The sequence below is a fragment of the Gymnogyps californianus genome, chromosome 5 (genome assembly GCF_018139145.2).
Source record: "Gymnogyps californianus isolate 813 chromosome 5, ASM1813914v2, whole genome shotgun sequence".
NCBI classification, from domain to species: domain Eukaryota; kingdom Metazoa; phylum Chordata; class Aves; order Accipitriformes; family Cathartidae; genus Gymnogyps; species Gymnogyps californianus.
In genome coordinates, this window is record NC_059475.1 from 30,468,916 (window position 1) to 30,493,585 (window position 24,670).

General features: G+C 40.0%; 1 protein-coding gene across 1 annotated transcript in view; it reads left to right on the forward strand.

Annotated features, from left to right (window-relative positions):
• Nucleotides 1-24,670, forward strand: part of STARD9 (StAR related lipid transfer domain containing 9) — a 119,954-nt gene that overhangs the window by 92,024 nt on the left and 3,260 nt on the right. Inside the window, exons 24-34 of the mRNA XM_050897062.1 lie at nt 3,744-4,227; nt 5,092-16,320; nt 17,141-17,338; nt 18,735-18,918; nt 20,206-20,352; nt 20,998-21,103; nt 21,714-21,856; nt 22,535-22,599; nt 22,688-22,893; nt 23,317-23,396; nt 23,853-24,011. Coding sequence (XP_050753019.1) covers nt 3,744-4,227; nt 5,092-16,320; nt 17,141-17,338; nt 18,735-18,918; nt 20,206-20,352; nt 20,998-21,103; nt 21,714-21,856; nt 22,535-22,599; nt 22,688-22,893; nt 23,317-23,396; nt 23,853-24,011 — 13,001 coding nt within the window. The remainder of the gene's footprint in view (nt 1-3,743; nt 4,228-5,091; nt 16,321-17,140; nt 17,339-18,734; nt 18,919-20,205; nt 20,353-20,997; nt 21,104-21,713; nt 21,857-22,534; nt 22,600-22,687; nt 22,894-23,316; nt 23,397-23,852; nt 24,012-24,670) is intronic.

Here is a 24,670-nt window from a genome sequence, read left to right on the forward strand (position 1 = left end):
TGCTGCCCCTTAACGAGTTTATAGACTGATTTGGGAACATTTTAAACCTTGAGATGTTTTTTGACCACTGAAATTGGGTGGTTATAGTGTTCTCTAGTTTGTCTTCTAATGAATTATTTGATCCAGGTTTCTTGATAAGTGAAGTATGCCTGTTACAAAGGCACTGTTACCACTTGGCAAAACCTGCTATTGGTTCCTGGAAAAAGAAAACTGAATTTTTGGAAGCTTCTCAGACCGAAACTTATGCAGTCTGCTATCTTTTAATTATGTCAGCCACAATGAAGAGATTAAAAGGAAATTGTGGTGGTGGGCTGTAGCAGAAATGGACTTAGGATATGTAGATAGTACAGAGAACCAGAGGAATTCCCCCAAAATACCTTTATTTTGTGGCCCTGTAGACTTGTTCTCTGCTTTCATCTAGTTCTGCTGTTTTCACTGTGTTCATGCGAAGCTTAGCCACGCAGATAGTTTTTGCCAGCCAAATACAATTCTTCACTTGGCAACCCACCAAAGTTCTCCACCTTTTCTGTGCCCTCTGTGTGTCAGCTCCTGACAGAGGCAAGTTTGTAAGCAGAGATTAATTAGCATCTTAGAGCTTGCAGCTCTGTTGCAGGGAAATTCTTATCTGCCAAATATTCTGCTTGCTAGAAACATGCTAAAGAGGACAGATCTGGAAATAAATGAGTTGAGAAAAAAGCTTTGTATGTGAAAGTTTAAAATGTTATTAAGAAAAATTAACTAAAATAATGACTAAAATGCTTCCCTTTTATCCGTAGAGTAACCATAGAGTTAGAATTCCTACTTCTGCGCATGTGCTGTGTGCAGAGCTGCCAATATAAATAGGATAGGAGACTCATTGTGGTAGGGATCACTGATGAAGTATGTTTAACAAGATCAGTAGTCACCAAGCAAGTGATGCTGACAGTGCCTATGTACTAATGATTTCTTACATTAGGCAAACTTCCACAGCCCAAAATTCCTCTCTTGCAGCTCAGCTGTGCAGAGCTGCGGGTAGCCCTCGTTCATCACATCAGACTTAAATACCTCTTAATTCCTAAACCCCTGAATAAGCAATGAAAGGTTGCTTATTCCGTAAAGGACTGCAGATTTAAGGTAAGCCCAGCCAAAAAAATGTTGCTGCTAGTAAGACTCAAGTGCTATGAAAAGCTTTGGTCCTTTGAGAAATGGTCTGCTTGTCAAGGAGCCTTGCCTGTGATTTTTACATTGCTTTTTCAATTAAGAATATTTTTTTGTTTGCTTTGTGCAGCTGAATATGTATGTTTTTATAGCAGCATAAAAATGAACAAACTCTGCTTCATTAAGAGAACATGTCCAAGCCATCAGACACAGTCTGGTAGTGGTGATCTCAATAATTCCTTCTTTTGATTGTTACAGTTCATCATAGCTCAGATGGAAGCCAGTGAACTCCGAAAAACCTCTAAGCACGTCCTCTGCATGGAATAAAGTAGTCTTGCATCCAGGGTGTCTTGGTTTCGGCTGGGATAGAGTTAACTCTCTTCTTAGTAGCTGGTACAGTGCTGTGTTTTGGATTTAGTGTGAGAATAATGTTGATAACACACTGATGTTTTAGTTGTTGCTGAGTAGCGCTTAAGTTAAGGATTGTTCAGTTTCCCGTGCTCTGCCAGCAAGCAGGTGTGCAAGAAGCTGGGAGGGAGCATAGCCAGGACAGCTGACCCGAACGAGCCAAAGGGCTATTCCATACCATAGAACGTCATCCCCATTATATAAACGGGGGGGAGTTGGCTGGGAGGGGTGGATCGTGGCTCTGGCATCGGTCAGCAAGTGGTGAGCAACTGCATTGTGCATCACTTGTCTTTTCATGGGTTTTATTTCTCTTTTTTTTTTGTTATATTCCTTTTCATTACAATTATTTTTTATTATTATTATTGTTAGTTAGTATTATATTTTATTTTACTTTAGTTATTAAATTGTTTTTATCTCAACCCATGAGTTTTACCTTTTTTTCCAATCCTCCTCCCCATCCCACTGGGAGGGGGGAGGGGGAAGCGGCTGCATGGTGCTTAGTTACTGGCTGGGGTTAAACCGTGACACAGGATTAAAAACAACCTGGTGTTCTGTGTTCTCTACTGCTTCCCCATTGACTGCAAAGATCAGGTTCTGAATATTTAGAGAAGACTGAGTGTGTAAGCAGAGGTAACATATTTTATTATCAAATTAGGTTAATCAGTTGGTTTGTGAGCATATTTAGCACTTATGAAATATGGGGGACATTAACAAAAGCAGAGAAGCTAACTCGCTTTGTGGAGTAGAGTGGTGATTTTATGAAAATATGCATTGACTGGTGGTATGAGCATGTCTTTTTTTGAATTATGTTCGTCCTGGTAACTAAAGGTTGTGTTGGCTTCACCTGCGTCCTTGCCATGAGAGTATTTGATTTATTTCAAGTACATTTTGTGCTAAAGTGCTCATGTACAAGATATGTGGGCTCCCATCAAGCTGTTTTGGCAAGTGCTTGTTGGAGCAGCCATAGTTGCAACAGGTAGTAAATTTGTGGTGGTTGCTCTGCCTCAGCTAGGTGCCACACAGGGTTTGTGTTGCTTGGGAAGTTTCCACCTGACGGGTTTAGAGAGGCTGGCAGAACTGTCTGGCAGGTACCTGTATGGTGGCTTCCTTGTAGCCTTGTCTTCAACCCACTTTGAAGGCTGCATGCCCATCCACAGGACTGGCAGCTGGCAGCTGCCCCCGCAAATGAGGCACATTTCAACTGGGGTGTAGAGAGGTCTAGCCTTCAGGCTTACTGAACTTGCCACCGATAAGGGCGAGCACAAAAATGGCCATTTCCTGTGCTAAACAAAGTTCCTTAGCATGGCTGTGGGCTCCCTCATTTTCAGCATGCCAAGGTAAGTGGCAGGACATAGTTTGCAGGTGGTTTTTGTTGGTTCAGTCAAGTTAAGGAGGAAAGGACAGGAGCAAAAGGCACAAAGAGAAATGTTTGTTTTAGAATAGTTGTAAAACACTCAAATGCTGTGATGAGAAGTCAGTAACATTTTAAGATTGCACAGGTGCTTATTTCTTCACTCAAAATGTAGGAATTTATTAGCCAAAGGCTGATTAGTGTGTGCGTGAAATTCCATTTGCTGCATTAACACAGAGGCTCTGTTTAGCTCTGTACAGCTTCCTCTTCTAGTTCCCGTGTTAATTCTGCTCTCAGTGCACATACATTCATTCCCGAAGTAACACATACAAATTTTAACATGTGACTTCAGAATAATTAAAGCAGAAGTAGTAGCATATTTCACAGTAAAAAGCTAATGAAGTCATACTTCACTACTGTGAATATATACCCTATGTCTGAAAAGTGCATAGAATTGAACTCAGGCCTTTTAATGCTTTCACTGTATTTTAAGAACAAAACTGAGGTGATGTTTGAGTGTCATCTTTGAGAAATTGAAATGTGTTCTACTTTTTGCTTACAAACAAGGTCTTATCCACCAGTCTCCTTAGCTGCATCAGTCAAGCCCCTGCTTATATCTTGCAGTTGTTACCTGAGTCCTTATCCCAATGGAGAGGCTTTCAGTTATCAATCAAGTGCAGCAATGATACATTTTTCTGTAAATGGTTTGTCAAGATTCTGCTCTGCATGCATAGAAGTTCTGTTCTCAAATGAGCTCTCAAGGCTGATTAAATTAAGAAATGAGATAGTAATGAACAGTGTTTTTCCTATGATTTTTACTTTCTTTCAATCATTGTTTTGTTTACAGACCAGCAGTGGCTTATAAATGAGAATAAACGACTAGCTGCCCTTCAGCAACAGCAGAGGGAGTTTGCAGTGCAAACAGAGTCTACGCTGTATGCAGAGGCTGAGGTGCAGAGTACCATTGGGCTGGAAATCTGCCCTTCCCTGCTACAGCAGAACAAGAAGAGACTGGTGCAGCTGGAGCTCTTGCGAAGATACTCCTTAAAAAAGGCAGAAAGAAACATAAGACGGAAAAAGGTCAAATTCCAGCTGGAAAGGATAGTCAAGAAGCAGAAGTTACTGGAAGCCAAGCAAAACCTAGAGCAGCTGGAAGCTAGCTGCTGGCTCAATGAAGAGTGTGTGAAACAATCCCAAGTCCTAAACGAAAATACTGCTGTACGGTCCTCTTCAGATCACCAGTTGCAAAAGAGAAGGAAGTCATTGGGTTCGAGTTCCTTACAGCACAGGCAGCATTCGTTCTGTAACCCGCATCTGCCCCAGGTACCCAGGTAAATTAATGTCTGCCAATTCCTCTGCACTTTCAAAAGTAATTTAAATTCAAGGTATTTTCAGTGGCCGCCTATAATCCAGAATGCCTTTCAATGTATTGAAACAATCCCCAAACTTGCAATGTCAGTGAACTTACTATATTGTATGTCACACTGGAGCTGTTTGTCCTTTTTCCTCAGATCTGTACAGTGCATTCCCTGCTTAGCTCTTTGATGTGATCTTTTTCACTGTTTTTTACATTCATCTCTCAAGCCTTTCTGCACTTTTTACCTTTTTGTGAATGCTTTCCAGAACTGGTTTAACTCTTGTTTTTACCTTGTTTAAACTGTTGGTAAATACTAATTCGTGCATTGTTTTATCTTGATTAGGGTCAAACTCTTCCTTCAGAATATTTGTATCATTGGGGTGATTCTGGATTGGACTTTTAAGTTGGCCAGCCTTTCTCAAGCTAAATAAACATCTCTATGCAATACTAAAAAGTTGGGGTGCTAGGGTGTCTATCACAGCATGGTCCTGGAGGCAGGAAATAGCTAAACTCTGCTAAGTGGATTTCTGTGACTTAGAACCATCCTTTATTTTTAACTAATGTTTGCAGCTACTTGAGCCTACAGAGACTAAATACCAAGCTATACCACATAGCATCTAGCTATTCCTTTGTGTTGCAGAACATGTTTCAGGATATCTAGGGGACTGTATGGTTACTGACATTTTTTTTTAATTCTCTGCTAGAATTTGCTTTTGAAAGGCATTAAGATTGTTGCTTCATGTATTGTTACTCTTAACTACAAGACATTGCTGATGTGGAAGTGTTCATAAGTACATTATTCAAGCAAGGATTTGGCTTTATTTCTTTATTTCCACAGCTGTTTGTTGAAGAGGGAGACTGTCTCAAAGTTATCTACCTCACCAAATATTAATCAATGCTGTGAAGGCAGTACAACAGGGAGGTTGTCATCTGTAGAATATCTTTACAGAAGAGGTAAAGACGTTTCTGGGTGTGATGACCTTAATGATGAAAAAGGGATCTCCTTTTCAGTCCAGAGGCAGCTAACTGAAAAACAAAAAACATCTTCACTTGGAAATAAAAAAGGAGCCAAAAAAACCTCTAATGATTCAGCTATCATGGCTTATATCAATAAATATGATAAAAAAATTGAAAAGTTGGATGACAACCCAGGGGAAGCTGGATCTCAAAACCAGACCTCTAAAGGCTCCTCTCCTGATCTTTTTAAGGAGAAAGATGAGCCTGAAACCTTTATTACAGGGACAAGAATGACAAAAGCAAAGGTGCTAGGAGATTTAAGTCAGCCTGCAAGTAGCAATCTAGAACAAAGTAGAGCTCAGGTATCCAATAAAAAGACTAGAATGGATATCAATGGAAAAGGCCACAGGTCTTCTCCAGAAAACTTTCCTAAAGAAATGAAGAAAACAGTGTATGGAAACCCACCATCAGTGCATCTAAACCAAACAGCCAAGAACTGGGAGAGAGCGCCAAACTCAGCCTTGCCAAGTCATGAGAAATCATCAGTGGAACAGCAAGAATTTCTGATGGTGGCAACATCAGTAGGAAATCTCACTAAGATGAACACACAGGCACCACTCTCTTATGTTGAAAAAAAGTGGCACAGTGCTGAGATGCTGAGTGCTGGAGTGTCCAGAACAGCCACAGATGTGCTGGGGAACTGGCAAGAGGATGATGAAAATGAGATTTCTGATACTGACAGTTCCTATTCTGTAGATTCTCTCTCCTGCGCTTATGCAAAAGCTTTCACAGAGAAACTGAAACAAGAAGATTTTGACAGAAATAAATGTCTTGCCAACCCAGAAGATTCTGAGAGCGATGACAGTCAAATGTCACAAGACTCTCTGGTTGAAAAGGAAAATAAAGCCAAAAAGCAAAGTAAAAGCCGATTTCACAAATCAAAGGCCCACCATGAGCCAGCTAAGCTTTACAAAAGCAGAACTGATCACCATATTTCATCTTTGGTGACATCATACGCATCTCGTAGGAGACTGGGAAAGCCTGAAAGAAGCTTTTCACTGGACAGCTTAGCTGATGGAGAAGAGATGCCAGCAGAAGATCCGGTAGAAGAATCCAAATCTGATTCATCTGATGAAGTGCCAGCAGAGATTTTTTGGAAGTTGCAAACTCCTAGATCACCAGCTATACAGACTGGGGAAGACCATGAGTCCAAGACCTGCAACAGAGATACAGAAGGGACAAATTATGGTCTGAAGCTGAGCAGTTCCTTTTATTTGGACACTAAACCACAGCCTGCTTCCAGTAATGCCTGCAAGCAGTTGCTGAAGGGGACAAATGTCTCATTTGTAGAACAAGAAAGGTCTCTTGATAGAAGACTGTACTATGCAAGTGGAAATCCTTTGCTTACTACTGATGCTTGGTCTTCCTGTGACTCAAAGGTTGACATCAGCAGCCCCAGAATAACAGCGCCTGCTTCCCATGAAAATTTGGAATTTCAAGAAGTTCGTCTGTGCTCTTTGAGCAAACCAGAGCTTTGGCTGAAGAAAGATGATCTAAAGCAGTCAGCTGCTGAAGTTTCTTTTGTTTCTGGCTCTAAGCAGATACACAGCATTATTCATTTGTCACATCGTATAAACGAAATAAACACAGTTTTCTCCTCCGACACATCAGAAGTACCTTTACCTGAAACAACAACTGCAAGCAGAGTTTCTGAGAGTGGATCGTTAAATAAGATTCTTAAGGGATGGACAAACTCTAATGAAAATTCTTCCTTGGAATCTCAAGATGTAATGTCCTCATTTGTTAGCTCAGTAGGACCAAGCTCCTCTTTTGTTCCTATTTCAGCAAAGCATGATTATTATGAACATTCAAGGTCAAGTTATCCTGAACAAGAACAACTGAATGAATTATCTACTTACATGTCTACCACTGAACGCACACAAACATTCGGCTGTATGGAAAGCGCCTCCACTGCAGACTGCTTGTCACTGGTATCTAGGAAAGAGGAGGATTCTCTCCCCACAACTCATCCAGAGCTGCCAAAAGATCACAATCTGAAAAAAACACCTTTTATTTCTGTGTGGCCCATGCAAATTTTGGAGCAGAGAAATGGCTGTGTAGATGCAGATTTAGAAGGTGATTTCTTCAGAACTTTTGAAAAAAATGACCTTGATGATGACTACAATAACTTGATGACAAAATCAAATATGACAGATTCAGCCAGTGGAAGTGCATCTGTCAGTGCACCTGCTGCTGAATCTTCTACAGGACTTGCTCATAATATGACCTCAACACAGGCATCTGCAGTAAAACAAGTCCAATTTGGAAACCATGGGCAGCTTTTTCCAAGAAGGGAAATACCAACGTGTTGTGATGAAGGTTTCTTTCTCAGTGACTTAACAAATAAGAACTGCTCTCTAGTAAGCAGTTATGAGCTTCAGACATTGGCTGGACAAGGAGCAGAATCAGCTGTTACAGTAGGTCTCAGATCTGGAGAGAGTAATTTGGAAACAATGCAAGAAACGGATTATGAACAAATATCTGCAGAAGAAGTAACAACAGAGATAGATTTTTCCTCACAGATGACAACGTATCGATGTAACCCTTTAGTTGTTGCTCACAGTGCAAGTTACGACCAATCTGCAACACCAATAGAGATGTCTCAAAAAGAGATTATCTGTATGGAAACAAGCACAGATAGCTTGGCAGAGATTGCGCCAGAGGTGCCTTCATTCAGAGATAATGAAGAATACGAACCAAAGGATGAAGACTTGTCTTCACTGAATCATTATGAATTCAAAAGCAAACCTGTTTCAAAAAATTATTCCCATGAGTGTGCTCTAGCAGACAGTCAGGGAAGTTGCTTATCCCAACAAATTTCAGAAAATTCTACATTATGCATTGATAATATAAGAGAAGAAAGCAGTGACAGCAAAGAGCACAATGTCTTGAATTCTCAGGCTGTAGTTCAGAATGAATTTTCATCCAGATATGAAAACTTAGTGGTAAATGAAGTAAGTTATCTCATAGTGAATGTAGATGGGAAAGACACTGAGTCATTCCCTGCTGCTGTTTGTGAGAGTACAAATGATTTTCTCCCAGAATCCAATTCAAGCATATTTTACGAAGCATCAATAAAAGCTAATCTTTTTCAAAGTGCATCCGAGACTGAAAATTATGATAAATTATTGGAGCATGTCACAATAGCGAAAGGAGATTGCGATGCTACATCTAATCTTACCGTGGAAGTCAGTGCCACAGAAGGTTGTTCTGACGTACATTCTGGCTGCCTTTGCACAACATGCTCTTCAAAATCAACAGGGCAGAAAAACAGTATGCGTAAGACAACCGACATTTCTGTGGAATTTGATGCAACCATTCTCTTGGAAACAGAAACACAGAACAAATCTTTACTTGAATCAAGAGAAGAGAAAGAAGCCTTTTTTGAAAGTGATTGCCCAGAGGATATCTTGCTTGTTGAAGATGATGTAAACTCAGAGTCGGGAAGAGTGTTTGAATACAACACAAATACATCAACTACTGTTTCTCAAGAGGAGAGTCCGTATATAAATAAAGAATCCAGATTTTTAAGAAACGCAGAAACTGATCCAGAAGAAACTACGGTTCCTTATCAGAATACAAAAGCAAACACTGATGAAGAAATAACAAAATTAATCAATAGTGCAATCAACTTAGAAAAAAATGCATTGGAAATTAAATCCAGACAGACTGAAAGTTTACCTGACTACCCAGCAGCCGAAGTCCAAAGTGTAAGAGAAGACAGGAGTGGAGAGGATTTTAAAGGTATTAGTCTATCTCAGAATCCAAAGAAACCTATTGATATTGTAGCTTGTGAAGTTCCATGTGAGTTTTATACAAATCTGTGCCTGACACATGAAAAGGTGGAGAAAGATGAACTGCAGGTAGCCAGCACCGGGGTAGAACACACTCAGGAATCAAAAGCACTCGTGCATTCTGGCAGCCGACTTGAAACAAGCAGCTTTTGCCAAAAAGAAAAAAGCGAGAAAATAGAAATAGGTATTTATTCACCAGAGTTTTCTGTTGCTCCCAAAACCACTCCTTCAGCTGTGTGTTCCCACACAACAGATATTACTCAGAATACTTCAGGCTTCCTTGATACTTGTGAGGGGCTTTTACAGATGAACAGAACAATAGAAAATGTGTTTAATACAGAGGATGTAGCTGCAACGGTACTAATCACAAGTAGGCAAGGAAATATTTTAGCAAAAACTGAAAATGAAGGACAAGTAAATTCTAGTAATTTAATTGAACATTGTGTACCAAACTGTTTGCCCCAGGAAGACAAGGTTAATGAATGTGAAGTGACTGGGAGTGAAGAACAAATTACCATGACAAACACTGAGCAGCTGATTATTACGAGGCGAGAAGTCATACACACAGATGAAAATGTTTTATTTACTGAAGAGTCTCCAGCTCTACATCAGATGTATTGTGAGAGAGATGACAAAGAGGAAATTTTCAATCAGTTTAAGATCCCTGAAAGATACCTGGCAGCTTCAGGACTAGAACAGAATATACTGTTAGAAGATGATTCAAGATACCATGATCCTACTGAAATGAGTGAAGATGGTGGCTCAGTGGACTCTGTTACAGATACAAGAAATGCAGTCATGAAAGGTATCGATGCATATGAATATTCAGTTGATGATTGTACTGGTATTGACCAATATAGAATTGAACAAGAATTTAAAAGTCTCCACATTAAAGGGGACAGCCATACGTATATGAGTTGCTCTATGCGACATCCTGAGCATGGCACTTCAGAAAACTTGAATGTAAGTATTGTTAGAAAAAGACCTGATATTTGTGAATTGGATCCAGTAGGCTCCAGAGATGAGGAGGAGAAAGTGCATTTGATGAATCTAGTACAAATGGCCAAAACAGACAAAGAAAAGCAGATGTTTGCAGAAAACACAGAGGAGGTAGAACTGATCATTTTACAAAACCTGAATGAACTATTCCCTGAAAACAAAGACAGCTGCCAAATGACACATGATGACAGCAGATTAAATGAGATCTTAGGAGAAAGCCAGTGGGTGTCTACCAGCTTTTCTAGAAATAATGAAGATACCAGCAAGCAACAAAATCCACCAGCAATGCTCAAGTCTACTGAAAAAACCCAAGAAGGTTCACTTAAAGACTCCCCATGCCAGCCTGTAAATCACCTTTTATATCTTGGAGTAAGTGATGATTCCCATCTTGTTCAAGATGTTCCCACTGCATTGAAAGGACATACAAAAGCATCTAACAGCAGCATTGGAACTGGAGCTGTTCTGCCTTACTATGAAACATTAATGGAGAGTGAGGTCTGTGTTGGTATGCCTGTTACAGTCAACAAAATGGGAGAAGACAAATATCTTTCTGATAAAGCACAAAGTAAGAATGTAGCTTTTCTGCAAACCAGGACCACACAGGACAGGCAGGAGGAAGAATCCTTTGTATTTAACAATGCACCTGATTATGCCATATCTGGACAACCTGTCAATGAGAACAGCGCTTCCACTCCCTACAGTGCAGGCGGTCCCGAGTCTGAAATTGTTGTGCTTCAGCAAGGGGCCAAAGGAAACTCATTTTCCTTGGAAAAATTAGATTCTTCTGAAGATATAATTCAGGATGTTAGCAATGCTCATGAAGAGCACAGTGTGGATTTAATGGTTAATAAACTATCAAAAGACTGCCTTAATTCCATAGAAGATACAGCTCAAGAGGAAAAGGGTACCATTGTGCCTGATGCACTGCTCATGGATAATTCAAACCTGCTTTCTTCTTCAGAGAAAGTGATGGAAGATACGGGGGGTGGGGAAATGCATTCTTTACAAGAAATCTCTTTGCAAAAAATGTTTCACAGTATTAATACAACTCAGAAAGTACTTCACTCAGGGAGTTTATCACAGCATGATGAGAAGGAGAAATTTTTAAGCACAAGCTATACTACAGCAAACAGTAAAAATGAAAATGCAAAGTTTCCTGGTGTAGCTGGATATCAGCATGAGCCCAGAGAAAATCAGGGACATGGGACTTCTGAAGAGTGCTGCGTAGACCAACCGGGCAGCACTGTTTCTGAGAATGCTTCAACCCTTTCAGAAGGCCTGAACAAGACTCCATGGGAAAATCCATATTATAGTAAGGAGTTTCTAAATTATAATGGGAACTCGGGCATTTCTGAACGTTCTCCTGGTCTCCTGAATCGTCGAACATCATCTGCAGATGTTTTGATTGCCAGCAATGGAGACAAAGGTAAAGACGATGCTGTTCTCTCTGAAGAAACAAAATACTTTGAAAGTGAATCAACTGATTTAAGTGTATCTGTAACTTTTCCTGATGTTTCTCAAAAAGGAGATGAAAGGAAAAATAATTCTGCAGTTGCAGAGGCCACATATGCTCAGAATAATAAACTCCCTGAAAAAGTTGCAGGAACAGATCAAAAGGAGAAAATAACTCAAGGTTCTTTCCAGAATTGCAATGACATAAAAGAAAATAAAAATCCTGAGTACTCAGAACACTACAGTAACACTTCTAGTGTGACTGGACCAGAATTGGGCTCATTTACTTTTCAGAGCCGAGGACAGACTGGCAGTAAAGAATCAGAGTCTCTTCCATCCTACTGTGCAGAAGATACTCCAGCTGATACACCATTTCAAAGCTCCAAGAACTTCAGTGCTTTTGACACTTCTTGTTTACTTGATGACTCAAAATCTCTCATATTTAGTCAGCTTGAGGACTCACTTCAAGACACTTTTTTGACTGAGCAAGTGTCCTCCGGTTCTGCAGATGTGTGCTCTGTAAAAGAAGGAGATTTTCCCCATGCATTTGCAAGTGTCAATCACCCATCCTTAACACCATTTTCAGAATCTTCTTTAACGGCAGATCTAGGCCATGGTGAAACTGGCACGTACAATATTTCACATACAAGTATATTGAAACATTCTCCATTTGCTGTTTTGCAAATACAAGACACTCAGTCTGATAAGGCTGTGGTATTCGATGAGCCGATACATGCTTCAGGAAGTATTTTACTTTCTCTTGCAAAAGAAAACAGGCATTGTCCAGTATCAGACACAGACTCTACTCCATATAAAAATTCTGCTGCAGATGGGGAACCTGTATATGGAAGTAATCGTAAAAAATTTGACAATGATATAAAAGTTGATCAGCACCACTGGGGTAAGGTTCCACCGCAAGAAGCTTGCACAGAACATATAGAGAAAGTACTAAATGATAATTCTCTTTTATTACCATCATTACCTTTTTGGGATACTGGAGGGGCAATTCTTGTTAAAGAGGGACAAATGAGAAAAACACTTAACAGAAATGAGGAAGAACTGCATTCAAATACTGAGGCTGAACATTTTTCAGTAAAGACACAGCAGAGAAAAACATTAAGTAGAGAACCTGTTGAAAAGCAAACGAATGTATCCTCAAATTCTGCAAATGTATTAATAGGCTCAGAAGTTACAGTGTTGGAAAATCTGTATCGAGGAGATGTTGATGTGGATCCTAAACACACCTGCAATTCATTCAGTCCAACATATCCCACATACAGCAGAAGCACTGATCCCAAACGACTGTATCACACTGTCTTCGGTTTTGAAAAAAACCCTGCAGATCTGCAAGATAATTGTCAGTATGTGCCTACAGGTGAACAGACAGGGCAGGTGCCAGATAGAAAAGAGATTTTACTTTGCAAAAATAACACAGGTTCAAGCATTGATAGCCCTGCTGATGATGCTGATGCAGACAATTGTTCAACAATGGGAGACACTATAATGAGGAATAAGACTCTGAAATTGGAAAGACTGAAGTTTTCTGTAATGAATAATGAAAGTACCTCCGTAAAGTTTTTACCAGAAAACCATGATTTGCCTCCTCAAGAATCCAAACTGGTGCAATTCAGGAGCAAAAGATCATATTCTACTACACAGAATACAAAGAGCTGTAAACAAAGTGAACAGAGACCTTATTTACAAAGTCACAGACTATCAGCCCCAGCTATTGCTGTCTTCTCTGATATAGAATATACTTTGGAAGCTTCATCTAAGGCAGATCCTTTGTTATGTTCTGCATCTAAATCATTACAGGATTTAAATATGAGTGTAGAACCTCCATCACCAACTGAAGATGATCTTCATGGAATTGAAAGATTTTCAAAGCAGGAATCAAAGAACTTTCTACAGGTTAAATCTAAACCCAGATTTCAGCAAAGAATGGCACAAACTAAGAAGCTTGCAAACTGTGATCCCAAAAATTTACAAAATTTTGCAGCAAGAACCCAAAGCAGCCAGTCTTTAAAAGACTGTACTACTCAATCTCCATCATCCTTACTGCACACAGCTCACAGTTCTGTGGGTACAGAAGCAAATGTCCATTCAAAGAGTAGTTCTGTAGCTCAGTGTAGTGAAGGGAAAGTTGAAGAAGCTGGATACCAGCCAGAAACAGATTTATTTTTGCAAGACAATAAAGATACAATGCATTTTAGTTCAAGTGATATCAACCCATATATTCATCCATGGCAAAGAGATGGATCGTGCAAGATTGGCTGGAAACAGTATGTTTTTGGAAGTGCAAGTGATGTCTCTTGCAATCAAATTCCTTTAAACCTGGAAAATCATAAAGTTGTGAGATGTTCCAGTGTAGATAATGGATTGAATTCTCAAAATTCTCCTTTTCATTCTCATCTCAGTTCATATGCTACAGCAAAAGTTTTATCGAGCACTTTAAGCAGCATTGAAGGTCTTCAAGGATGGGACAATGTCAGACAAGACTTTCAATCTGCATACTCAAGTGACAGTACCAAGCAGTATAGCAACGTATCCAGTGAAACATTGAAAACTAATACAGAAAATAACACTGCTGAATTTGAGAGTCCTTCTGCACCACCTGGTAACTCTTCAATGCAGGTTGATGAAATTGTACTGTTATATCCTTCTGAGTCTGAAAGGTCTTCCAAAAAACTACCAGGGATTACATGTGAGCAGGGAACACAAACCGCAACTACAGGAAGGTATAAAAGGCAGAGAAGACATCAGAGAAGCTACACGGATGTTTCTGCAAGAAAGCAGGAAACAAACAGAGATTTATTTCATCAACCTTCTTCTTGGTCGAGCATGCAGAACCTGTCCATGCATCTGTCACAGCTTCTTCAGAACACTTCTGAGCTGTTGGGAAACCTCTCCCAACAGAATATTATAGATAATGAGCAGAATGCCAAAGTCAACCAAAGAGGAACTGAAGAGGCTGTAAAGGCTACTAGATCAGATAGCTGCACTCAGACTACAGCAGATGTAGGCACTCAAACTGAGATTTTGGAAGAACCTCAAAGCAAACCTGAAGAAAAACAAGTGGAGGCAAAAATGGAAAATGAATTGAGGGCAGCTCAGGCAGTAAACACTGACTGGAAAGGAATAGGTGCAGATGCAGTAGGTAAGATTCCCAAAAGGAAAGAGGAAACACTCTCTCTTGAAGAAAGAACACAAGAACGAACAGGGATGAGAAATCTGGGCAATCCTGACTTCCATGACAGTCTTGACAGCATTTTGGAAGACTCCTTTATGCGTCTGCCTCTCTTACCCAGAACTTCCACTCCTATCTTAGATTTTCAAAAAACATCATTAAATGCACAGCAGAATGTTGCTTTTGCTAGTACCAGAGTTTCATCTGTCACATCATCTTCGCTGAGTTCAGGGCAAGATGGTTCTTCATGCACTGTAGTCAGCAGCCCTACTAATAGTACCTCTCAGTCTCCAGCATCTTGTGCTCAGGATAAAAGAAGTGTTAATGAACTAGAGGTTCCAGCAGAAAGAAAATTCTGTTACAAAAACACCCTGCTAGTTGATAGGGCCTCTTCCCCTATTCTTACTCTTAGTGCTAGTCCCAGCAGCCAGACTGCTTTTAGCAAGTCTGTCTGCACTATTAAGGAACCTCTTGGATATTCCAGTGATGCTTCAAGTCCCCTTCACAACCAGAGAAAGCAGAGGGCAGGTCCTCAGGCCAGCATGCAACCTCATGTGGACAATTTTTCACAGACAGAAACAGACAGTGAATGTAGCGCTTCTAGAGAATGTAAGGGCATAAGAAAGAAATCCGGAAGTTTCTCAGATAAGAAAGCAGCCAAAGAGCTTTTAGGACAGGATGGTTCAAAAGACTTGGAACAGCACAGACTCACGGCTGACACCCACACTACCATTTGTGCAAAACGATTGTATCACTCTAGTAGTGTGTTGGAGGTGTCGGGCCACGGGGAAGTTTTAACCGGTGATCTCAGAGACCGCGGTCCACTGGCACGTTCGCTTCGTTGTATGTATGTTGCAAGGGGAGGAAGAGGTTCTTCAGCTGGAATTGGACACAGAAAATATGTTGGTAATTCTGATACTGCTTTGATTCATAATTACTCACCTCCAAATGCTGACTTACTTTTTAATCAAAAAATCAGTGCCACTTGTTCAAGTAAGACAAATGCTGGTGCGTCCTCAGAACCTCTGGTAGAAGCATCTCTACAATGTCACGATTTCTTCTGGAAAAATGAAAACAGCTGCCCTCCCCCGCTCTCTGACGTGAGTGATGTGCAAACTTCCTTCCAAGACGACAATACAGATTCTGTCACTGAAAGTGAATGTGACACGGAAATTCCTCTCAACAAAAATACTACTTTTGCAAAGCCTTACAGGCCTCGGAGCTACAGTCTCCGTGACTTACCCATACACAATAAATTTAGCAACTGGTGTGGTGTTAAGGGCAGCCCTTCTCCTTCGTTACTCAGCTTGAGTGGCAGTGTGACCGATTTACGAAGTCAGGTAGAAAAGAAACCTAGAAGCACACGAGCAACAGAAATGGAAGGGAAATCCCAGCTTTGTGACAGCAGGAGCAGAGAGATTGAGAGACTTCAGAGAGAGCGAGCTCAGATCATGTCTGGCATTCACCTGGATCTGCACCAGCATCCCCTCACTGTGGAACTGACTGAAGCAAAGCTCAATTACGGCATCGGGGAAACGGACGCCCTGCTGAGGGTCCTTCAGAGCGGAACTGCGGATGACCTGGTGGCGTTTCCAGTGAAGCAGCAACTTTATGAAAGGTGAATTACTTAAAAGTAGTGTTGTATTAAGTATTTTGAATACACTTCATGTACACTTCATGAAGCATAAATAACATTTAGTAATGAGCACTTAATCACTTAGTCACACTGAGTGAACTATATGTGAAGAGATATAGTATTAAACTTATTTAATATACAGTTAAGTAATGCATTTAAGACAAAATTTTGGGGTTACTTCAAGAAAATAGGGAAAAGTATAAGATTTGGTGTAATTCAAATCTAGTGTCACCCCACTCTTAAAATTTCTAGCAGCTATGAGAGTGATCATGTGTTCCTGGTGATCGTGGGAATATATTTCATTGATTTATTGCAATGTAAAAATAATTGATACATCCTATTTATGGGAATATTTCATTCATGCTTCTGTGAATAAATGCTGCTGTATGAATATGCAAAAACAAATTTTAAAATCCCATAAATATACAAAATAAATTATGAAAAAATCAAGATCCTAGATTCTTGTGATTGGATTAAAGAACTCAGTTTAGGAAGCTGTTGTAACTAAAAAAATTTAGGAGTACCTACATTAATCTCCGTCCTCAATTTGCCTCTTGGCCATTACAAGCAGTAACCAAGACCCTCTTATACATTTCCTACTGTTGTAAAAGCAATGGAGTTTTAGAATTTCTGTATCATCTGTCAGCATGTGGCCAAAGGGGTATTTGCAAGGGGAGTGTATGGTATTAGATTCCTATAAATTTTACATTACAAAGCTACCTAATATTTAAGTGTTTTGAAAAATCAGAAAATGTAACTTTGCAGGGTGCATTTTGTCGCTCTAATCATGTTTCGCTGACAGACACATGAGGACTATTGAAACTCTGAGGAAGGAAAGAGAAAAAAGGCTGCAAAGATACCAAAGAAGCAGGAGTCTGAGTCCTCAAAAGCATTTGAGTCTGTTGCAGATGCTGGATGTGAGTCAGAGGGATCTAGATCTCCCCAGCAGACGCCGAGAATATCTGCAACAACTGAGAAGAGATGTGGTGGAAAATACCAGGTAGGGCATTAGAAACCTCTCTTTTGGCCTGATATACATTAACAGTGTTCACAATGGCTGCACATTAGTGGTTCTTACTGACATCTGAGACTTCTGTGGCAGAAGAATTCTTCTCAATGCGGAAGTGTTAAACTTTGGGATAGAAAGTGCTTTCAGGAAAAATGTGTACCTGATTTTAGAAAACATTCATTAAAATCTTCCATCTAGTTTATTTCAGTCCATAACAAGTGTCTAATTTATTTTAAGTGTATGATGTATGGAGACAGCCGTATTCAGTCTTGACTCATTACAGACCAATCTGTCGTCTTCACTAACTTGAAAGCCCCATGAAATAGTTAAGTTTCATGTTAAATATCAAAAAAGTTCTGCAACCCTTCACCATTTAGAATTTGAGTTTCTCATCCCCCACCATATCCCCTAAATGACTTTTGCTTCCTTTGCGGTAGGTCAGGAGACAGTTATTTTGCCAACACAATTATTTTGCGTGTGATATGCCAAAGCGGTAACCGTAGATCATACGGAGAGCTGACTTAGCAACCAGTGCAATCGCTGGAGTAATCTCAGTGGTTGTGCTGGTTTTGGCTGGGATAGAGTTAATTTTCTTCATAGTAGCTAGTATGGGCTGTGTTTTGGATTTGTGCTGGAAACAGTGGTGATAATGCAGGGATGTTTTAGCTGCTGCTGAGCAGTGCTTACTCAGAGTCAAGGCCTTTTCTGCTTCTCTCACCACCCCACCAGCGAGTAGGCTGGGGGTGCACAAGAAGCTGGGAGGGGACACGGCTGGGACAGCTGACCCCAACTGACCAAAGGGATATCCCATACCATATGACGTCATGCTCAGCATATACAGCTGGGGGAAGAAGAAGGAAGGGGGAGGACATTGGCAGTTCCAGTGTTTGTCTTCCCAAGTAACCGCTATGCGTGATGGAGCCCTGCTTTCCTGGAGATGGCTGAACACCTACCTGCCACTGGGAAGTGGTGAATGAATTCCTTGTTTTGCTTTGCTTGTGTGCGTGGCTTTTGCTTTACTTATTAAATTGTCTTTATCTCAACTTCTTTTCTCTCACGAGTTTTCTCACTTTTACTCTTCTGATTCTCTCCCCGATCCCACTGGGGGGAGTGAGTGAGTGGCTGTGTGGTACTTAGTTGCTGGCTGGGGTTAAACCACAAGAGTGGTAAACTGGACTTGCAATCTGAATAATTTTCCAAGGTTAATGTCCATGCAGCCTTTAGTGAGCAAAGAGAAACTTTTTGAAGGCTAATGCGGTGGGTTTTAATTGCTTTTCTGGCAAATTTTCCTGTTCCATGTTAAAAGATGATCTTCTCATGGTATTTTGTCAGGTGACCCAATTTCAAGTAATTATGTGTGTTTTCCCCCACTTACCTATCCTTACAGAGTTCAAGAGACAAAAAGAAGAAGCATTCAGCATCCTTCAGACATTGAACTGTTGCTCCGAGACTACCAGAGGGCACGAGAGGAAACCAAAACTGAAATTGCACGAGCTAGGGACAAACTTCGGGAGAGAGCTGAGCAAGAAAAAAGGCGTATACGGGAGCAAATATTTTCTCAGTTACAGAAGGTGAGCATTACAGAGGAAACCATTCTGCACTGTTCACATCAATGCATTTTTTTAAAAGAAACTTTTCCATGGATAAGTAATTCTCCTGTTTGATACACATCAGCGCAGAAAAAACAATTAAATGCAAATTTGTGCTTAAAAACCTCAGTAATACTGAACTGATACTGTTCATGCTTCTGAACTACATCTTCCTGAAGCTACATTTTATGTACAAGAAACTCCTAATGTTTTCTCATTGGATTGAGCTTACACAGCCATCCTGTGGGGCATCTGCCCAGTCTATGGAAGAGTTTTGCTATGGTAAACTGAGTTTATTTTAGTATGTACTTAAACACAAAGGCCTTTATTCTTTTCTTTTTTCTCGTTCTCTTTTTAGATTGTCCTCCATGTGTGTATTTGTCCTGTACTTTTGTTTTTTTCTTCTGCACTTTGTTACCCATCTTGCACAGTCCAGGTGTGCGCATTTTTCTGCCCAGTTTCTGACCTACTTTTATGCAGTAACGTTTGTCACTGCCTGACAATGCAGCTTCAATTGTAGCTGCGGACCTCCTCTCCTCATACGTGTGTATCTGGTACGAAATGTGGTGAACACTCATTTCATTGCTCTGCACCCTTTAAGGCACCTCGAATTCAGGCACCTCCGCTGGGTGACTGGATCTTACCGCATCTGCTGCCATATTTTTCTTGTGAAATATAGACATACTTCACCTGAGTTGGAAAACCAAACTTAAAACTGCCCTTGAAAGTATAAATAATCTTGAAGTTCTCAGTATTTTCTTATTACATAATTTTTCTTTCATCTTCTGGGCTGGCATTGAGTAGTTGCATTGGTTAAAGTAAAATCTTCAGTCTTCACCAACTACATTTGACCAGCAAGTTAAGTCAGGGGCTACTTGAGAAGTAGGCAAAGAGCAACAAATGGGACTGAAAAGAGATCTTTTTTTAAACTTCTTTTTCCCCTTAAAAACGTCCTAGCATTGGTTTGATAGCCTGGACTCTCGTATGTGAAGAATAACAACAGCAGAAGCTGCGTTTTCCCAGACTGTCAGGTTTTACAGGGTAATTTGCTCTATGGCTTATATAATCTGTCTTTCACACGAGCCTGCTTATTTAATACTTTCTGTATGGCAACAGCTTTTGTCCTGTCAACGCTCCTTGAAAGAAATGGGACTTCTTTAGGTTATTCCTCTTTCATCTTTCCGTGCTGTTATCATTGGTTTGACTAGCTGTTGTGCAACGGAAGTTTTGTGTGGTTTTTTGTTTGTAATACTGTGATACCTATTACAGGAAGAAGCAAGGCTGAAGACTCTTGCAAGTACAAGCACTTTATGTACAGACTCCAGCCTCAGCCTCTCCTCTGGCCCAACATCTGGTTACAATAGCTGTAATACTGCTACATATACTGCAAGTAACCTCAGCGGCCAGGAAGGACAGGTGAGAGACAACTGGCCTGTAAGACGGATGTCTCCTGCTGTTTCAACAATAACAGAGAGCTAATGTAGGAACAGAAACCTTTTTTGAGATGGTTCGTATTCAGTCACAGCCATCAAGCAGGACAAGTTTGTGTCACTAGTACACAGAGGGGGGACAGGGGGTGGAGGGAGCATTACCATGTAATTGCAAAGGACAGTGACACTTTTATTTTTCTGAGTGTTTTGGGTTTTTTTTAAACTCATAGATGAAAACCAGATAGTGTTACTATTGTCAGTAATGCCACTATCTGTCAAGTGTTTTAGAAACAACAAGCCTTTTCTTGTGATAAACCAGAATCTGATATTCTCAGTGTGCCTCCCTCAATGATGCATACATTGACTTAAGAGTTTGTGTGAACATGAACTTTCCTGAAGTTACTTTTTGGAGTATGCACCTGTGGTAGCTCCTCACACTTGGTTTGCTAAATTTCCTGAGTCAAGGTATCATTTCATAACCAGGGGAAAGGCAGAGGAGTTACCCTACGATAAAGAGAAGCTTCCGACCTTGTAAGGCAGATTTGCTACGAATATTCCACTTGCTATGTAACATAATTTATTTTTCCCAGTTCACACCAAAAGCTCCGACTTCTGCTCTTTCTTAAATCAGGTCTCTTCTGGAAATGCTTTGCTTTCAAAAGATACACGAGGTCGTTCAGCTGTTAGAAATAGTCAGCTTTATGTGTTAGAGCAACTACAGAAGGATTCAACATTTGGTAAGTAAAACATACGTCTGTTTATGTTTGAGTTGTATCCCAAAGCCCAATGAGATTTGTCATTTATGCAAATCAAAATCTAATTTGATTCTAGGTATTTTGAGGATGTCCCTACCATTACATGACTTCAGAAAAATACTGTCAACCAGTAGCCAGAGCTTGCTTAGAATTTCTTGAAAAAGTAAATGGTGATTTGGTCCCTCTGAAGTTGGTCTTTTGATGTGGTAACATCAAAGTACAGTGTTCTGAGAGGATATGAGGATAATGCTTTGAATGAACCAAGGAAGCATGGGGGGCTAAAGCTGCAACGAGTATAGGATTGTACATGCAAGTTCTTATTTTTATTCTCAAGACTGATGTTGCCTGTTCTTCTTTAGGTTATTTTATTAGCTTATATGTGGTAATAACCGTTAAACTTGAGTAACGCAAGATGTAACTGCAGTGTAATTACCAATACACAGATTGTCTAGACAAGGGATGTTGTCAGTCCTTCATCAGGATCAGGTGGACTGGGTGCTCCAATGGAGGGTTTAAGTCCCTACAATGCAGAATAGTGGTGAGTTTCCTTTTTATTTTTTTTATTCCCCTATGGCTTTTTTGTTCCCTGCAGAAGCCAGCAGAATTCAGCCGCCCCTTCCTTCTAGTAGCATCAGCTGTAGGTTCACTCATGGATTAACTATTTCCGTCAGCTCCTCTTCAACAAAAGGATACCAAGATTTATCCAAACATATCTTGGCTAATGCTACCACTGAGGTAAGTAAATAAGCAGAGTTTTCACTTATTCCTATACCTCCTACTGGAAGTTGTAGCAAAAATGGGTGGGACAAGCCTTGTTGTTCTACACTGCCAGTAGTTACCTATTTGTCAGTTAGAGAGAGACACACTGAGCAATTTTAAATGGCGGGGGAAAGTGAGCCAGGCTGCAGCAGTGGGGTTCAGAATAGACTGTTGCACGTTAGCTGCAATGTTTGAGTGAAGCTGGTGAAACTGCTGAACTCCTCTAGCATCCAAGAATTCCTACAGTGCGGGTTTTACATATCTGCGTATGACAAGATGTGAGTGTAGTTGGAAGGAAAGCATACCAACTTCATATTTCAGATCAGGTAGTATCGCTTCAGCATCATTTGGAGATACATGCTCCTCCCATCTCCCGTTTTCTCACAATGGTTTAGGCTCGTATACAGGCTTAGGCATATATATATATATATATATATATATATATATATATATGAACTCCTTCAGCAGAGAATATGACAGGCAAGTCATCTGGCTGTTAATACTCCCTAAGGATTACTAGCACTGTAAAACTATTTGTGGTAAAGCCAGCTTAGTAGTTTGAGTAGAAGATGGTGTAGCAGCGTGTAAAAGCTGAACACAATTTATAGCTTATACAACTTTCTCTTACCTGTACATTTGTCATTGTTTTCTAAGGTAATGGCAGCATGCTCTCATAACCTGAGGAATCTCTACACATGTCAAGCAGCAGCTGGTTGGAAGTAAGTTTATGTCAGGTCTTTATAATGGGAGGCCTTTTTATGTACTTGGCCCTCTTGTCTGCAACTACCTTTCATTTGTCTTTGACAGATATCAATGTACAGAAAAAGAGGTGCTGGTTTACTACAAAGTTTTCCCTTCAGCCACAAGGCATGGGTTTCTGGGAGCAGGAGTGATAGAAAGACCTCTTCCCTATGTGTGGGGACTAGTGAGAGATCCTGGCAAAAGGCATCTGTATGACAGAACTATCAACACAGCTCGAATACACAAGAAGGTAACCAGCCATATTCAGCTGGGTGAGTACCAACACAAACAACTGGCCACCATTATCATTATGTACTTTCTCAGCTCAGGTTGTCAGCCAGGAAGAAATTTAGAGGCATCTCATTTCATTTCTTCAGGTTTGAATAAACAATTTCATTATTTAATAGGGGAACTTCAGTTTTGCAAGACTATTCGAAAGTAAGGATAATATTAAACACACCTCGCTGCAGAAGTACAGCTAGAGACAGTGGTTTGAAAGGCAGAATACATCTTAAGTGGCTTGAAAAAGCATCTTAATGACACATTATAGCATATTAACTAGAGCTCTGCTCTTAGGCAACAAGTCGTCAAAATAAACTATGAATGTGCATTTAAGTGGTGGGGGAAAATTGTGACAAGTTAAAGTTGTCAAAGTCTAATTCCTCTCTTTTTGTTTTTGGGTGTTTTTTTCACAGTATATTTAGTGACTGATACCTCCCTATGTTACCTAAAGCAACCCCGGGATTTCTGCTGCATTACGGTAGAAGCCAAAGAGGTAAAGTGAACATTCTCTCTGAAGCACAGAGGAGTAATTGTTCTGAACTCATGGTTCAAGGACAAAGGAGAGAAGGAAGGAAAGTCCATGCTCGTATTTCCAGCAGTGACAGTGTAATAGGAAGAAAAGCCATGCTGATATGACGCAAGTGAATTACATATAAAACCCTCTTGTGAATGACAATCGTCAACCCAGCCCCATGAGGCAGTAACACAAGTGTTACACAGTATATTCTGATTACAAACATGCAAGATCATGACAAAAAAATACTTAATAAATAACATGAGAAATATTATTTATTAAAAGAAGTTATTATTCTATAATAATAACAAATTAGTTCTATAATTAATAGAATTACTTATTTAAGTAATATGAGAAGCCTCATGGCAAACAAAGAAAACATTACTGTATGCATAAAAATTTTTTCAAATTGTCATCTTTCTTTACACTTTGCAGGAGAACTTGTCTGTCTTGGCTATTCAGTCTGTCTATGATGCATCCATGCCTCACCCTTGTAAAGAAGTGGTGAGAGGGGAGATTTTGCCAAGTGCTTGGATACTGGAACCTGACGTAGTGAATGGAAGAGATATCACCAGAGTTATTTACATGGCACAGGTAAGATTTTGCTGTATCTCCAATGGTGAATGCAAAAAGCCGTTGCACATCAGAACGCTTAACAGCTGGGAAGTAACAAAAAAATATAATCCTTATGCTATGCTCCATGAAGTTTATGAAGTGACCATAAAAGTCACCTCCACTTCACATTGTTATCTAGCATGATGTACAGTAATGCAGAGAGAATCTTATTAGGAATGTGCTTAAGTATATGATCCCAAGTTTTTACAGCATCTAAAGCTGCTCCCCTGGGTACCAAGACTCTTCTGTAAAGGTTTATTAGCAATTTTAGTATATGTTGCGGTCTCACGTGGTGAGCCAGTATGAAGAGTCTTGTTTGCATTTTCATCTTACTGCGGACACAGGAAGTCCACCTCGGGTTACGCTGTTTTCAAAATGCATGGAAATACTCGTTGTTAACTTTTTCTAACTGAAGTCATTAACTTTTTCTTACTGAAGTCATTAATTCTTCACACTTAATAGATACAAAAGAGAAGTCAAGATTAGGAGTCCAGTTAAGAATAAGAAAATCCTGCTATCCGTTTATTACAGACTCATCTGAAAAGTAGGCTCTCTTTGAGACAGCGGTACCAAATACTTAAAAATGTCCAGAAGAGAATACCATAATGTGTATAATTTATTTTAAAATGCTCATCTGA